At 35.8% G+C, this 18,649-nt stretch overlaps 1 protein-coding gene across 2 annotated transcripts in view; it reads right to left on the bottom strand.

Moving 5' to 3' along the window:
- Positions 1-18,649, bottom strand: part of BABAM2 (BRISC and BRCA1 A complex member 2) — a 177,433-nt gene that overhangs the window by 22,980 nt on the left and 135,804 nt on the right. For both annotated transcript variants that reach the window (XM_074897058.1, XM_074897059.1), the window contains exons 9-10: positions 16,880-16,950; positions 15,253-15,335 (exon numbers count right to left, since the gene is read on the bottom strand). In XM_074897058.1, the coding sequence (XP_074753159.1) occupies positions 15,253-15,335; positions 16,880-16,950 (154 nt within the window). The remainder of the gene's footprint in view (positions 1-15,252; positions 15,336-16,879; positions 16,951-18,649) is intronic.

The raw sequence follows: 18,649 nt of genomic DNA, 5'->3' as shown, positions 1-18,649 counted from the left end.
GGCAGAACAATAAAATAGTCTACAACAGTTAATAATATGGTCAAAAACTGGTTTGTAACTTAACTTTTTCACTGCTAGAGTTATAGTTTAGATTTTCTTGGTCTACTTTTAATTTCAGGAGGCTTTAGAAATCTGTGAGTTCTGACAACAGATATGGATTATTTACATTAAATGTCTAATCTAACACCAAAATTAACAAAAGAATGTGCATTTCTTCAGGTGTAGACTTCATTTACAAAGCACCTATCTTTGTACTTTTGTTTTCCTCTAAATCACAACTCTTTAATTCTGCACAATGAAAGAACAGTGCAATGGAACAGTAACTCTCTGTAAATCTTAAATAGCAATGAGTGAAACAAATTAATGAGATTATAATTCATTTTTATAAGCCTGGGTTCTCAATATTCTCTTTGTCACTCCACAGTCCTTCTTCAAGAGAAGGAAAGACTCAGAAATCAATAAATAGGCTGTAATAGCTGAAGTAATAATCAAAGCAGGGGGCAAAATCAGTACAAACAGAATTTGAAGAAAGCAAAAGGAACATTACAGGACTAAACCCATCCTCACGCGGAACAGGATCTCCCCTCTAGTATGCTTGATAATGCACTGTATTTTCTACTTTTAAATACTCATGGAGCAGAGATTCCAGCACTTCCTTTGAAATCTCTGCTCACAGACTGAGATATCAGTAGTAAGACAGGTTTTATTTTTCCAAATCCCTTCATTTTTCAGTTTTTCTAATCATGTCTGAACACCTGGATGTGCATTAGCCAAACCATAGCTCCCTTTTCCCTAAATTACCCTCAAAACTCATTGAGTAAAACCATTTGTAGTTGTGAAGTACACAAAACCAAATGTGATATTCTAGCCATACTCTCAAAATACAACAAATCACTGTGCACGACAGCATTTGCTCAGTTCATGACCCAGTGTCTGAGCTACACGTGATAACTCCCAGAGTCCTGGTGACTCAGCTCACACAGCAGCTTTCAGCAGATATTTAAGCAGTAATGACATGGGCAGAGTTCTCCTAATTTGAGGGCAGATCACTGCTGTAACAAAGGTTAGATTTGAAGATTGCTCTTTCAAATTCCTCTTTATAACATGATTATTAAATAACAACTCTGAAAAATATTGGTGTATTGAGGCCATTTATCAACAAGCAAGCTGTCTCCTCACCTTGCTGATTGTACATGTGTGCTGAAGTCCTCTGAAGGACTTCACTGTGGAAAAGAGCATGAAGCAAGGAGACAGGCTCTCCATTTTACCATTATAAATATACTTCTTCAGCTCTGAGTGCTTAAACTCTGTTCCTCTAGTGCATCTTTTTCCTTCTTAAGTACCATCTCCTTAAAGGAAAAATACTCTGCATGCTTGTGGATTTTATCACCGTGTGAAAGGAGTAATAAACTTTGGCAAAACACTCGAGTAATAGATCCTTATACTTAGCTTTTTACTTGAGAATTTCTAACTTTCATTAACTTTCCTTTGAAAACCTTCGTCTACATAATGGGGGCAAGTAGCAGCAGTTTTCTTCCTGTTACTTAAAACGAAAGGCTTGAACTTTAAAGTATCTAGCACCAGAAATGCTGTTTAAATAGATAATCAAGACATCACTTTCACTACAGAGATGCTTCCACTTATTATGAGAAGCCTTTTTTTTACAAAAACATTCTTCTAGCAAAGGTACCACCAACATATAACAGAAAACTTTTATTTTGTTCTATTAACCAAAACCTATATAGGAATTTTCAGGAACTACTTATATTATAAACTGTTGAATCAGTTAAGCAAATTAGATTTAAAATTGTGCATCCCACATCTGGCCAAGAGCAGTATTATCTTGAACTGCATGTAGAGTTTTGAAAAATTTGATCTGCCTCTGTTTTCTAACACTACCCTCCACCTAAAATCGCCAAACTCCCATTTTCCTAAGTGAAGTATTTCCTTAATACAAGGTATGAGATGAATCCAGACCAAGTAAAAAAAAACCTGTCCCTAATTGTGGAATACAACCACACCTAAAAGACCAGTAAACAGGAAATAGCCTTGAGTTGTAAACTGTTATACATATCTCAAGGTAGCCAGCTATTATTTCAGCAGTAGGAACGGAAGGCAAGAACTCACTTCCGCCACAGTGGATCCCTGTCCATTGACACTGTGAGTGCACAGAATACTTGAATTTGGGGTGAAGTGTTTTATAGTACCGGAAAAATAAGCAAATATCACTGGTAACCAACACTAGCAAGGTGCTTTGAAGATAAAAGGTCAAATTCTGCTCATAGTCACATAGGTTGATAAAGAAAATCTTTTTTTTTTTTTTACCTGGTCATATAGGCAATCTGACTCAATCTGTGCATTAATACAAAATCAGATCTGTCTTCATGCGATATGTAAGGAGGCAAAGGTAAGTATTTGCATAATTACATCCCAGACAACATTTACACTTTGTCATGAAAAATGCATCATAGTTAAAAACAACACACTGCTTTTGTAAATCAACATCTGAACTAGGCAAACTATAAAAGCCTGCTTTGGTTTGGCATGCTAGTTACCTAAGAACTACAAAAATGTACTCATGTTGAATACAAGTACTATTTCCAAATAACAGCTGACTCACAGAGTACCCTGGTGATATGTCTGCAGAAAATAAGCAGATGAGTCATGTCTGTAAATTCCTGAAAGTACCAATAGACCCCTTGCTTAGTCATCTTTTGCTTGGATGCTGGGTTCACAAGCTCTGTAAACTATAATGAGGGATCTAGCTCTTAGTAGGACTCTCTCTCCCTTTTTTTCGTCTTCTAAACAGTGCAAATTATCTTCCTAAAAATAACTTCATCTACGTAAGTGAGTCACTTCAGCTAGCAAGCTTACACAAGTCATGCAGTTAAGCAGTAATATTTGGTTATGAAGGTAAAAATCTTGCTGTCAAACTCAGATTTAAAACGAAAATTATGTCAGAGGAAGTCCTATTTGCTCCTTCTCTCACAGAAATAGAAACATTTCCTTTGGAAAATTTAAACAATTAGTTCATTCAGGAAAGTAAAGCTTTCTAATTCAGTTCCATGCTGAAAGTAATTTAATCCTGATGATTTCTTACTTTGGCTTTCCTAAGCATCACACTGTTAATATAAGTGGACCTCAAAGAATCAGACTGGAGAAAGAGGCCAATACCATAGTAAAACACTGCTTTCTCCTACGTTACAATTTACAGATCATTTTTTTAAAGTCAAGTTTTAAAAAGCCATAGTGTGGGGAAAATCACGTCTTTGTGAAAGCTCTACATGAGCAGAACTTGGAGGGCTGTTTTGGGTAATTAAACATTGAGTAAATTCTTCAGTGATTGAACCCTAATTTTCCCACACAGTTCATAGGAAAGTAAAAGAAAAAGCACTTGCTTGTTGAGAATGAGTCATGTTGTAAAGAAACTTAATTACAGTTTATAAATAGTTGAAGTTGCTCTCTTTTTGAAACATAAGAAACTATCGAGAACTAACACACAGATTTGCTTTTCTTGACTTAGTTAGCATTTAATGCATACATATATTCAAAACATAGTTATCTTAAAGCCAAAATCCCAATTCATTAATAACTAAAAAGCTGTCCAATGAATCAGTAAGGTTTAATTGTTCATTTTCTTAAAGAACAACCATCTGAGACTGGGAACAAGTTACCTAGTTTGTTAAGCTTATGTCAACAAATAGAGTTGGTTTTGACAGTCTTACTAACTCTAAAATAATATCATTAGCATCTGATTTTATAGGTTTTCAAACAGGATATGAAATGTGGAAGGCCCGTCTCGGCAAAAGCATATACTGGTGCTGTTACAGGGTTTCTGAAAAAAAAAAAAAGCTCAGAAGAAAAAGGCACGTTTATCACAGTGCTCCCCTCTTCACTTTTAAGTACTGGAGAGAAGGGAAAACAAAACCACGCTTGAAATGCATGCTGACCATACAAATATTTCAGAGTACTTAGATGGTAATATTTAGAAAATTTTCCATATGCTGTTCCCCTGTTCTAGAGAAAAGGTTTATTCATCCTTTGTATGGCACTGGATAAATCTAGGTATCTATTTTCACAGAAGTCAACATTTACTCACTGAATGGTACGCACTATTTGAATGCTTGGATGATACTATGCTGGTTATTTCACTAAACTTCTGGATGTTTGAATCTGCTGCAGTTTACTGCACCTATAATCTGTTTTGCACTCAGAAACACTGGCTGATCTGGATATTTTACTGCTGAGATTTCCACTTCTACAAGATTTCATTGCCTGCCCAACCTTAATTCACGAGTTTAGAGGCTATTTAGGGATTCCAAACTGGGAATAAAGGAACAAGAAAAGGATAGTCAGCTTGTCTGCTGATGTAAAGTGCCAGCCTGTGGGACCCAATCCTTCTGAGATGTAATAGTAGATGATACTTCATATAGCCAAACACAACTGCTTCCAATGTTGTCTGGTGTAGCAGGTACTTCAGAATCAATGATTACTCGACACGTGAAAAGTTTTGTTTAAATTTTTCACCAGGAAAACAAGAAGAGTACAGGAAAGATGTGCAAAACCCGAATTTCCAGAGAACACTGAACAATCTTAGCCTGATACTATCTGTTCTCTTCCCGAAATCCCCTGACTCACTCCTTACTTATCATCCAACTTTGGCCAGAGACTGCCTCTGCATTCAAGTACTTCTGATGAAGTAAGTCATGGAAACAGGAAACACATATTCCAGGCTCCAGAACTGTCTCTTATTAGTATATATTCATCATCTTTTTTCTTGTTCTTTTTTTGGTTCACCGAATTTCACATTCTCTCTGCCTTTACTTGCAACTGAGCTCACACTGCTGGGAAAAACAACTTGTGGATTTGAATGTACTGCCTCAGACTGAAAAGTTCCTTGAACTCAGAGCTCTCCAGTTTTCATGATGTGTTAATGTGGATAAGACCCATGTGAATTTACAATGCAACTTGGTGGTAACACAGAGATCGTATTATATAATACTCCTCAAACACCCATCAAGCCTTATTTTAAAAAGAAATTTTCTTGTAGGTTTCCTGACATGACTTCTCCTATGAGAAAGCTATTCCAGACAGCCTGTACAACGGGTGAAAAATCTTCACCTAAGTTCAAGGGAAAACAGCTATCTTCACTTTTTACACAGAAACTCCAGTACAGAAGGTCTTCAGGACTGATCACTCTACCTACTGAGAAACCTGAACAGATTCAGCCACAAGCATTTTGGGAATGGTAGCGGCGAGCACAAATCTCTGCAAGGCAGGATTTTAGGCTGTTTTGCACAGTGAATCTTTCCTTGACAATTCTGTGCTGAGGGCCTTTAGCCTACATTCTACTGGCAAAAAATGAAAGGGTAAATTTGGCTCAAAACACACAGAGAATTACAAAATGTGACAGCTATCCTGCTTTAGTGTGTGATGATGTAGTCTTGCAAGAATGAGAGAGCAAGGATGACAAATAACATATCAATGGCATTAGTGTGGGACTTTAGGTTTACAGAGCACAGTTACAGCAATTTGACTTTGTTAAATATTATTAGGGATAACAGGTTATTTGCAGGAAGATGTTATTTTGAAATCAACATTTCAAAATTTCCAATGTGAAATGAAAAGCTGTGTATGGTATTTTAGCTGAGACACTTACGGCACTTTGGGTGTGTTGATAATCACAGCTGATTTTGAAATAATTAACTCTGCCCTTGCTAGGGGAAATATCCACCCCATCGGCAAAGTGAATAGTTGTATAGATGACAAAATACTTCCAAATAAATAATACAAAAATGCAATACTATCAAAAAAGAAACTACTTTTTTTCTTATCTGTATCAGTTATGTATCAACTGAATGTACAATAAACAATGGAAGACAAACACTGAAAGTGATTGTAATAATGGAAAAATGGCAATATTTGGGATTATAACAATTTACATGAATATATAGAATTCATGGCTCCTTGTTTTGTACTGGGAAATGCGTCTGGCAACAGAGCATCTCACTAAGGACACGGTCCTCTAACTGCAATTGTATAATGATTGATACTCAACAACACAAGATCTTTGTGACCTTTGTCAGCAAGTATAATATTCAAGAATGGAAAGGGAACCCATGAAGATGTTTAAAAGATGGTTATTAGAAGGTCATTAGTAAGAATTCAGCTGGAATGAGAAAGTGGAAAATGGCTGAGGAACCTTTTCTTTAGCACAGGTTTAACACACTACCTGCAGAACCCGAGTTGGCTGACAGCAGTTATTAAGAGTGCTGGCAAATGCCCAGTTTGCAGTAACTTCAGTGATGTTCATCGTGACATTAAAGAATACTTAAAGGAATCTGATTTTCCATATTTTTTCCTTCTTCTTTTTTTAATTGGACAGAAATGACTTTCACTTATTGTCAGTCCAGGCTACATTCAAAATAAGAATTGGTTCTTCTTTTTTCAAAATTTTTGCACCAACAGCATATCCCTTTCCCTAATGTGTCTTATGACAACATCACATCCATGGGAATGGCCAACTTCAAATTCTGAGATACAGAAGTGGTTACTTTTAATTCCAGCATTCTTAGACAGCCCTTATATATTTCTGAAGAATGGAAACTGAATTGTGGTGGATTAAACTATTCCAGCACATTACAGAGAGTAGATTTGTTTACTTGTGGATTTCAATGAGACTAGAATAAATTCATCACTTAGTTTTCCTTGGTTTGTTGGGATTTTTAAAAAAATATAAAGTAACCTGTTTTTAATTGAAGAGGACTGCATGAGTTGAAAGACTGCTGTCTTGTCTTGTGTTTCTCATTCCACTGATAATGGGAACTACAGTATAGTCTAGGCACCAATGGCAACTAGATATATGATTACTATTGTTTTGATTTTCTTTCAACGTAGGCAGATAATATGGTTGTAAAAATATCCCATGTCTTTATCATAACCTCTATCTTAAGTAACCCATCCTTCACACAAAACCAGCATTTTAAAGAAATGTGACAAAAATAGTTTAAATACCTTAAGTTACAGTCATGTGCTGAAGACAGAGTATCTAACTCTTTGTTTAGTCTTACAGAGGAACTAAGTATCAGATCAAATCAAGATATTCTTCAAGCAGTTTCCAGCTATGAAGCCAAAAACCATGAAAAAGTGATGTAACTTAACTCAAAAACTGCTTTATAATGTCTTCTTGCTTTGAAGTGTTATCACCCACCTCAACAATGTCATACTCTTTGGGATTTCTACAGCAAGACTGGACTACCTCCTAAAAATATCCCATGGAATATTTCATAGTCCTATATTAAGCCCAAAGAAATGGCACAATGGCCTCACAGGTCTTTTCCTTCTCTAATTTCTGAAACCTTGATTATTTTAATTACGAGAAAGGCTTTTTATTTTTACCTCACTAGCTTCAGCTACTGACATCTATTTTGCTTTATTTTTACTTCAAATTCTCAAAGATTTTCATTCCCTCCCCCTTCCGTTTTTATTTCCTTTTATTGTTTCTGCTGTAACAGTTTCTATAGTAACTTCTCTAAGTGCTGATGAGATTGATGCTACTAAAAGCTGCTGCTTCTCCATCTGAATTGCTTGAAGCTTATACTTTACATACAGTTGCAGTTGTTATGGGTGTAAAAAGCAAGCTGTGCCCTTTCTTGGCACAGGCTGGTGACCACTGCATGTAATTGTTAGAGAAAAGGCAAAAACTTTTTCCCTGTTTTCCAAGTAGGGACACAGTGCTAAATGCTGAGAAGCTTTATATTACTTTCCAGCAGGACAGGAAGACTCCTAAAGCATGTTTTTACCTGAAAAGCAGCTGTGCAAAAACATTGGCTTCTCTCACCGACATTTTATTAAGCTTACGAGGCTTGCAAGTAAATTCTTTTTCCTGTTTTAAATGCTGCCTGGGATTTGAAAGGAAACTGATTTATTTCATTCTCATCTGTGATCAACGTGACATTATCCTGCAGGTCAAGAGGACCCTCTGCTAACACAAAACGACCCTTTGCTGACATGCATGCTATCCGGTTCTTTCTACTCAACTCCATGTGGGATTACAGCTTTCAAATCTCAACACAGTGTAATCTCGCCCCACCCAGCCAGCCAACTGGTGACAAAGGAGGCAGAAAAGCAATTTAAGCATTCCTTCCCTCATTTAGACATTTAAGCATCTTTGTGATCACTTCCATCTGTAAACCAAGGTGTACTTATTATTATTCAAAAGTAAATTGTATTTATCTATTTCATAAAAGGCATGCAGCAGTTGCCTTTGTGTGCTACTGCTGTGTTACATACGGATTCTTAGAAAAAGTTTACTTTGATGACAAAGTAATTGTCATTGGGGAGAAAGAAGAAGAAGATAGGGAAGAAAGATTAAGAAAAGCAGCTCTTATTTCTAGAAATGTCGTATCTCTAATAATCATGTGGTATTCTGTATCACCCTGTTTTTTTTCTGAAAGCATTGTCTGGTGTTGAACCCAAGACTGATTCCCGTGAAATCATGCTCATCAACTCCTTTCCTGACTAAAAACAAAATATTTGCTTTCTACTTGCTACTATGAGCAATTTTCAACTTGCTATATCTCACACCTTTAATGTAGTTCTCACCTTAGAGAAAAACTATCTGTGAATGTCATGTGAGACGTCAAAATGTGTAGACACAAGACACAGACATAGAGTAAGAAGAAAAAGTACCATGATCTGTACTAAAATCCCAGCTTTGTCAATGACTCTTTGTGACCCAATTACTTTTTTTCAAAAATTGCATGGATAAAATAGGATTATATCACTTCCCTATCTCAGGCATCTTTTCTGAGAACTTGTTAGTTATCTGTCATATACTTGGGCACATAGTAGTAGCACTCCAGATATATCTCTTAGATAAGAAAAAGCAATAGTTCACTTTTCTGAAAAGTGCAATTTTATAAGAAGTTATTACAAAACCTTTCACTCCATTTGTTAAAGTGCTCGTAGTTCCTGGAAGAACATCAATTAATGTCTACAGCAATATACTACAGTTTGAAAGGTATGGCAAATATATGGGTTTCTCAGAAATTAAAAACGCAATATCCACAGCAAAGTGACACTTAAAAATACTTAGCTAGTCCACGCACATAAGGCCATCATAAAATACTCGTAAAACCAAATTCTTACCACAACAGTTGTTTACTGTTGCTGTCCGTATCAAGCTTTATAAACAACCTTGTGTACATTCTCCCATTTTTAGAAGAATTTAAAATATTAGCCCAAAACTATTTTATAGTGAGTGACATGATTACAAAACGAACATGGAGAAACAGAAAAAGAGGAAAAGAAAACCTCTGTTTTCAGGTTCACTTGCATCCAATATGAATACCTAAATATGGAAAATCTCACTCAGCTCACGTACAAGTAAATACCCAGAATGGAATCAAAGGAACATAATGTTTAATGTACTGTTAATGACAAAAATTAAATTATTGGCTTTCAATACAAATTTCAAACTAAGTCTAGTTGGCAGTGCCCCTTAGAAATAAAGGAGAAAAACATGCAACAGAGAAAATGATCAGCAAAAGGCCAATTTATTTCCAAATGCTGCAATTCAGTCCTGGGATTAGCCCCTGCCTATGCCTAGTTAAGTGTAGAACTGTGTGCCTGTGACTCAGGCCACTTTTCCATCATGCTGCCTGATCCGCAGCACCGCAGTGTATCCGCAGCTTTCACTGACTTAAGTGGTATGCACCTCACTACACAGGAATTGTCAGAGAATGCTTTGTTTTGTGGTGATTAAAACAATATACAAAGTTTTGAAGAGACACCCTCTGCTCTGGGTATTTTTTGCTATAGGCAGAACGACGTGCTCAGGAACAATCAAGACCAGATTCGAAGAAATACATGGTACTGACTATAAGCACCGAGAGTCAGAGGAAAAGAATGCCTCATAAAGACATTTATCTGCTTGCTGAACAGTCAAAAAATTACTCTCAAGCACTAGATTCAAATGGCTTTTGACTTCTGCCAACCAGTTTTACATCACTGGGGCTTTGTTAATCTTCAGTTTCTCATTTAAGAACAAAATGACATCCCTATACAATCTTTGCAGACTTTTTTTTGGTCAGTACTGAACTTCTCATACTGGACTTCTAAAACATGTATTTTGTTATGCTTGACATTTCTGCTGAACTATCCTGCTTTCCTGACACTACCAGACATCGCTCCATTCTCCAATAACTTGTTATTCACCTTGTCGTGTTCTCTCTTTTTTCCTTTCCCTTAGTTTTCACGGAGTCATAAATTTCCATTTTCATTTAAGGAACAATGAGAAGAATAAAATAAAAGCACTATGTAAGCAAGCCAAAACACCTCATTAGACAAAAGCTCACAAAAGTGATTTAATGTAAATATTCCACTCAACACTTGGCCCTTTTTCAGTAAACGACTGAGGAAGATAACAGTTTATTTTTCCATACCTTTCCTTGAAGAGGCTTTTCTTTCACAATCAGACTAACTTCCCTGAAGAAGTAGAGCCAATGCAATCTGAATTTCCTCCAAAGATTTTTTTTCCTGGAATTTTAAGTGTTAATTGTGATGACTGCAGGCACTGATATTGATGAAGAACGCTATCTTCCTTTCAGCTTCCAAAAGATATGTGAGCAAATCTTACATGACAGAAAACTGAAAAAAATGTATCTCTAAAACTACCAACCCCACTCAAATGGTTATTCATACTCTGGTAGCACACAGGAGTCATTGAGCATTTTCCAACTGCATTGAATACTATATCAAAACAACAAACACCAGCTACTTCTAACATTTACATTTAACAAGATCTATAGGTCCTATATAACAGAGAGGGCTCTATGACCAAAACTACAGGCAGATAAAGGTATACTGAAGCATTTACAGGAATGTTTACACAAAGCAGTCTCATGCTCTAGGTTCCAAATTGCTTGGATTAACAAGTATTTCTTAAACATTTTTATTATTTCAGTGACTGTGAAGTTATTATTGTAGGCATGTGGTTTATCAAATAGGAATCTGCAGAAGCAATTTCAAGAAGAACATTAAGTACAATCTTAGATGAAAGAAAATACTTTTGCCTTCTCACATAAGCTTTCCTAAACCTAAACAGCAAACACTAAGTGATCAGACACATGTTCATCTAGGAAAAATCTTCTGTTTAAGACTTGCTAGCCATTTACTACCACAAAGTCTAACTTGTTTATTTAAACAGCTGCAGGAGGAATAGATGAAGGGGCTGATGCATGCTCATTAGCTCTGTTCTGTTGACTTTTTAGAGGTAGGGCAATCTCCTGTAAAGGGCAGGTAACATCTTAAACTACACCAGGTGCCTGAAAAATTAACATTTACCTAAATTCTAAGGATTATTGTTGCTCTAATGAATGACTAAAACAATATCTGAAGTCTAAAGAGTTATTTCTGCTTGGGAAGGGAACTGATAGAACAAATTACTTCTTTAACACACATCTGTTTATTTACAGTGAGCAGGCATGCATTCCTCTTTCTCTGAACACTACTGGAATAAAGTGTACTTTCTTTGCACAGTAGTGTAAACTTGTCTTCCCAGCTACTAATGTTTCTTCCCCAAATGTCCTATTTTTTTTGCCCTCCTCCTAAGCCTCACCTGACAAACATGGCTACAAAAAATTCTTTGTATCTTTATTTTCCAAGCTGCTTTTCTGAGGCTGTGGACACATGTGCTAATCCCGATCCAAAAAAGGCTTATGTGAGTGAACCCCAATTGTTTAGCTCAGGTCATCAATTCAAGACACCGCACTGACAAACTGCTCTGCTGACAAGCATTTGAAGATAGCAATATCCAAACTGGAATGCATCAAAAACTGGCATTGATGACTTCCACCAAAAAAACCCTGAATTCAGAAGCAAGTGCCAGCCCAAAGCCTGATACGCATAGGTATAACCTCCTATAACCCAGTTAATGCTCTAGGCCCCTTGCTTGCTTCTCTCTCCTGTGTAAAAATCTCCTTCTTGACAAGATGTTGCCTATTTCCGATCTATTCTCTGACAGAGGTAACCACATAACTGCACAGATAGGTAAGAGGGTGGACAAAAAGCTGTTTCAGTTGGCACTCTCATAGCACTCGTGAACTAAACTTTAGCTTTTACATGACCAGCACTTTGGACCTCCTGGGTCACTGTTACCCAATGCAGAACCTGAACTCCTTTAGTTAGCCATGCTCAGTGGCAGCAAGTGTTCCCACCAATGTCACCTAAGTCTGAGATCCCATACAAACAATATACAGCTTCCAACATTCTCCATCCCCTGAAACATTGTTCAATGAAACAAAACCTTTTTAGTTTAATAACTGACATTTTCAAGATGTCTTAAATAACTAACTGCTAACACAACCAGTGTTTCATTTGGTATTGCAACCGGTCCAACTTCTGTCAATCTCCTTTCTGCAGATAACCTAAAAATCTCGTAAGACAAAAATTAATTTTTGAAAAACCTATACACAGGCTGCTTTGGAGTCCTATTCTAATGTCCATACCAATAAGGCTACTTAAGAATAACTGTGTACAGATAATGTAACTGGTTTATATTTATATATGGTGTAAATACACAGAATGTGTGCAGGAACAAAAATACGAAGAAATATCTATCTCCAAAGCTAATCATAGCTGGTTTATAAATGAGAAAGAAATCAGCAGTATTTTGAAGTTTACTTAAAAAGCTTCATACTGAGACTTACTCATCAATAAACAGTATCAATATCAAAAGCACTAAGCCTGATTAACGATTTCCTCTTCCATGTGGATGCATGAACTTCTCTGAATGTTTATTTCTTCTGTCATATATTTGAAAGCACTTGATCAATTTTTAGAACTAAACCACTAAAGCAACAGTTCCTTTGGCTGCTCTTTGATCTAATACAATAACTTCAGCAGTTACATTAATTCAATGATTAAGTTTGCAATTAGGCAGCTCTTCAGTGTTTTAAGGTAGAGAGGGTAGACTTTGCTCTTTATTCTATAACTACTGCACAAGTAATTTTTTTTTTTTTTTAGCAAGGGAAATTGTTCTGAGGTTATTGGTCTTTGGTAATCCAGAACTACGTTCCCATTTCTCTTATCTTTATTTCAGTTTACTCAATAAAACAATTCTGAGTAATTTCACTGTACTTCTAATGTGTTTTGCTTCCTAGTTTCCAAACAAATTTGTAACTTTGAAAGGAAACAGTTGCAAAAAAGCCCCCAAATTATTTTTGAAATCTCTGAATTTATCTTTTAAAGGAAATACAACTCAGGGAAATACAACTATAAACTTAGGGTTTATATAAGTCACATTCTCAATTAAAGCTAAAATTTTAACCAAAATTAAGATGTCAATAAAATTTACTACAGTTCCTTTAATTTGATTTGCCACGGTACTTGCTGTATACTTACCTATTTATTCTCCTCTGAATACTTTATCTTCATACTATAGTAAATATATAAAGTAGAACAGTTTTCAGCTTACGGTTATCTCTCCCAGACACTTTATTAGACGCTTGCTAAATATTCAACCATAATATACATAGTTATGTCAGTGGTTAAGAGATGAAAGCCTACATTACTTCACTCAGGAAATGAAGTGCAGGTTTCGGTCCTTTCATTGCAATATCCTTCAGTGCATGGAACATAAATGTTTTTGCAGTGGATTGTTCAACAAGTGGGTTATGCAATGGCTTACACAGCTAAGCCACTATATGATTTTTAAGGCCACAGGGTTAATACATAGTGATAAACTATTCAGTTATAATTGTAGCTTTCATGCCAGTTAAATTAAGCACTGTGACTATTACCTAGTTAAAACACACTCTGTTATTTAACCGAAATTCAAATTTTGATTCCCCTGAAATCTCAGTGCTTCAACACCTATTAAGCTATATTGTCCCACAGCAAAAATCAAATCCAGGAATTTTAACACTGATTAAATTAAGCAAAACATTGGGGGGTAAGAAAGGTAGGAAATCTTCAAGAGGTTTGTACATGAAGAAGCAACATCTCATAGAAGACAATCGCCCAGTGACCAATTCTCAATTATAGTTGAAGAGTAAGTAATGATGTAGTAAGGACAATTTTTCAAAAAATATCAGCTTTATTTCTTTTTTCCTCCAATATAAATCATACTAATATGATGGAAGTTTTTTAATTTCAAGTTTGAGTTTTCTAGACCTCTTATGACCATTACTGTCTAGAAGTCTTAGGTGACAAAAAAGAAAGGGATCAGTGAAACCATTTTTTATATCTCCATTACAATGCAGGGTGAAGGACTCTCTGAACAATGGCAATCCCCACTTCTTGCTTTAAAAACTCTGGGACAAATTTCTATAATGTCATTAAGACATCAGTAGTTTCCCACATGAAAAGCGAGCCCACAATCAAAAATGACGTAATCTGAAATATTCCAGTGATAGAGTGTTAACAAACACCGATGTTCCAGCTGCCCAGATTGCACTGTAATTATTTTAAACAAAGATAAGTAGGGTTACAATCAAAAATAAAGGATAATGACTGAACTCCCCCAGACCAAAATGCCCCTGATACCTCTGAATTTCACATTACCATAAAGAAAAATAATTGCTACATAAATTAACAGGTATAAGGCAGTAACAAAACCACACTTACTAATTTCTACATGAAGTAATTTCTATATATTTATTTAATTAAGAATGTCTTTTTGAAAGTAATACAGTCGTGGTTTAAAAATTTAAATGACAACAAATCTAGCTACATACTGAAGCAAACTGTTAGATAGTTTTGCCACATACTTTCAGTCTAGGAATAACTTCTGGCTCCTAAAGGCATTGTAGTATTATTTCTCATTTAATAGGTTTTTCCTACACTAAAGTGTCTTTACTATTACTATCAGTGCATTATTTCCTGACAATTACAGAGATTTTAGGTATTCCCAGGTTATGTATAGCATTGGTCCTTATTCTTGACACTTTTGAAAGGATGAGTTACAACTATGAACTTAGCCTTGATTCAAATTACCAGAAAAACTTCCCAGGATGCTTTTGGTGTTCTGTAAAGCAGGCAGTACACTATTGATTGTGGATCTTCTCCCCTTCTCCAAATACAATCAGGATTTTATGTTTTCAAAGTGTCATGGTCACATCAAAAATATATTAAGCACTGGATAAAAATAGCTAAAACTTTAAAATTGTTTCCTGTAATTGTATTTTTTCCCTTCTGAACTAGTATCTTCAAGAGGATAGACATTTACGCCCGAGGCAAAGTGTTACTCACTGTGAACAAGGAAGCAAAAATCTTTCCACATCAGCAACAGAGTAAGCTTTGTGAAGCCTTCTGCATCGTATTCCACCACACCACTATCAACAAAAAAAACCAACCCCAAAATAAATACAATTTTTACCTACCATTCATTCTAATACTGAATGATAAATATGTAAATTCCATATTACAGTGATTACTTTTTTTGCTTGTTTGTTCAGAAACTTCCAATATTTGCTTTATTTATTAACAGTTACAATTTTCTAGCTAAATTAAAATTAGATTAAATTTTTAATCTTAATGATCTTCTTATTTATGCTGTGGTACTGGTAGTTTCTTACCTGAAGAAAGGCTATATTCAGTTTACATAAACACACTTTAGAATGAAAGGAGACCTGCTAAATAATCTGCAGTATTAAATTGATAAAAACTGTATACACACAAATTCCCTGTATGTTACTCTGATTAAGATATTTTATTAACTCTGTAGTAATTGACAGGGTAAAACTGAAAAGGCACAGTCTGAGAAGAATTTAAATTTGAAAATTCAAAAGAGTATATATACAAAAAAGCAAAGCATGAGACCATACAAAAAATTAAATATATAAGAGATGTTTGGTAGACAGATTGAAAGTTTCGACTCTCAGGAGTCAATATTCTCTGAAAATTTCAAGCAGTATCAGGACTCAGGAACCACTTCACAAGTGAAATAAAATCACAGGCACACCTGGGCCATTTCTAGACTGTGGTTTTCTCAGAAGAAAAATAAATATCTTGTTTTCATAAGGATTGAGCTTGCATGGACTCTCTTATCTATTCATATATACAGTTCAAGTCATTGTTCTCTCTCTGTATTTGTATAAAATTTGGGTGCATGCTAGAAGCCACCTGTCATCCTATCCTCACTTGAGAGACCTGAGATTTGAAGGGCTCCTGAATATCCATGCCATTTGGCATCATCACTTGGAAGTAGAAACCCTCTCCTCACAGTGAGGTAAAGCACTACTGGTCAGGCAATTGCTGTTGTATTGGCTCCCGGACTCCTGCTCAAGTCAGGATTTAGGTGGGAAACGAAAGTGTCTACCCTTCACAGTGCCAAGGCACACCTGATTAGTTGATTTGTGAAGCTGATGTGTCATCATGCCAGGCCACGGACCTTTGAACTGTAGGAATTCAACACGACCCAAGAGCCCCTTCTCTCGAGAGACAAGATACTACTTGGTGGTGGGAGCAGCTGATCTCCCAGTCCTGCCTTTATGCCAGTGGTTTCTGGCTCCTGCAAGGCTTGGAACAATACCCACCTTCCTATCCTCCCACCTCAGTCATCGCCTATTACTGTAAGACCCCTCCAGTCATTTATTCAGAGATAAGCACATTTCTTTCACATGAGGAGAAAATCCCTGCTGTCCTTTTCCCATAATCAGCTATTTTCTAGCAAAATCAGATCGGCAACTGGCATAGAAATGAAGTAATGCTGAACTTCATTCCAGTACCGCTACAGACAATCTATACATGTGATTCTGTGAAAAATGACCAGATTTCATCTTATCCAGTGGACAGCAGTTACACAACCAAACACTGTATGCAGAAAACCACACTTTTCCCCATGCTACAGAAAATAATGCATCAAAAGAAAACTTACGTTCCAAAGTGACTCAGGAAAGCTGCGATATACTCTCTTCTCTTATGGTATCCCTGAATAACATATTGCACCTTAAAAAAGAAAGACAGAAACAAATCAAGAGCTATAAAAACATTAAAAAGCTCTCTATTTGTCATATATTCCTCATTAAGGAAGACTGATGTTTGACATGGTAATTGTTCCAAATCCTACATTTAGCTTTCACAATTTCCCTAAAGAATCCTAAAATGCCTCTACAGGATCAAACAGTGGATCTCACACACTGAAAATCTTGAAAAGAAATCTCTTCATTCACTTCTGATTTCACAATACATTGAAACGCTGTTTAACTGCACAAGATAGAGTGAAGAAAAGAAATGCACGACCTTGTGTTGACGAAATTTGAGCAGGTAGCTGAGATAGGCAAATCATAATTACCTGAACTGACAGTTGGTTAAGTGTCAAAATAATATTCTGGTTATAAAAAAAAAGGAAAAAAAAATTCACAACTGATCTTGGATGTTTTCTGAAGACTGCACCTCCAACAAAATCTTCTTAACAGTAATCTCTCAGTGGTTTCATGCTGACTCAGGGAGACACCTACTCAAGTGCGAGCATCAATTTCTGAGGCATTCTGGGTTTTGAAAGGCTTCCACCCTGGCACAGACAAAAACCAACAATGCTAAACTTGGAAGGCTTAAGGCAAAGTTCGCCTCGCACCATGTATGTTTTCTTATTGATTTGAATGGGATTCCTTAGCAGAACAGTGTGAACAGAGTTTGACCCATAACAGAAACAGTGCACGTGTTGTCAGGCTGCAAGAGCATCTGGTTTACAACTGGTTACTTCAAGTACTTACGGTATGGTTTCATATGTGAATCCCTTTACCTTCCAGAATGGAAACTAACATTTTAAAAACCATTTTTTTCCCCATTGAACATGAAAAGAACAGGAAGAATATTTTTCTTGGCTATGGTAATACTAAAATTCCTTGGCTAGCAAATGCTTTCCTAAATTTTTTGAAAAGGCCTTGATATAATAATTGCTGAGAGCTATCTTGTACCCCTCAAAGATAAATTTTTTTTAGAAATTTGTAATTTATTTCATAAAAAACCTATGATTATTTTGAAGGCTTTGTGTAGGATCTGAAGTGTTATTTTGAAAAAAACATATAAGTTTGCTTAAGTGACTTTAAGAAAGGATAAAAACAGTCCTGTGTACTTGTAGATTTTAAAAACAGAAAGTAATTTTAAGAGAGAACCACAACAAAACAACTCTAAAGATAGATTCCAATATAATTATGGAAACACATTTTGAAGAACTTTTTCTAAAAGATAAAATTATTTTCCTCATTTGGACAATTGAAGGTAAAAATAACATACAAATACAAAGAGGAGGTCTGTAACAGGCAGATTCCTAGACATCGGCCCCTAAGCTTTCCTTTGAAAATTACACTTAAATGGAAAAGCTTTCAAAATACTGTACTCACTCTTTTTTGTTTAAACAGCAAGCTAACCGGAACACAACCTTTTCATCAACCTTAGGTAGCTATTACTCTATAAACATCCAAATAGACTGCCGATTCAGTTCATTTGGATGAAACATCTGAGAAGAAAATCACTGAAATACACTGAAAACCTACAACGATGACTATGGTATGAAAACTTCCAGCTGGAAAAATAACATGCAGACTATACATTTGTATTTACTAATAAAATAGTTTGCTACAATGTAGTATTGTATGATACAATAAATTTTATCCTAAATCCTAACATGTCACACACACTAAGA

Source organism: Athene noctua, chromosome 1, assembly GCF_965140245.1.
Source record: "Athene noctua chromosome 1, bAthNoc1.hap1.1, whole genome shotgun sequence".
Taxonomy (NCBI): domain Eukaryota; kingdom Metazoa; phylum Chordata; class Aves; order Strigiformes; family Strigidae; genus Athene; species Athene noctua.
Note: the sequence above shows the minus strand (reverse complement) of the source record. Positions and strands in the feature narration are given on the sequence as shown.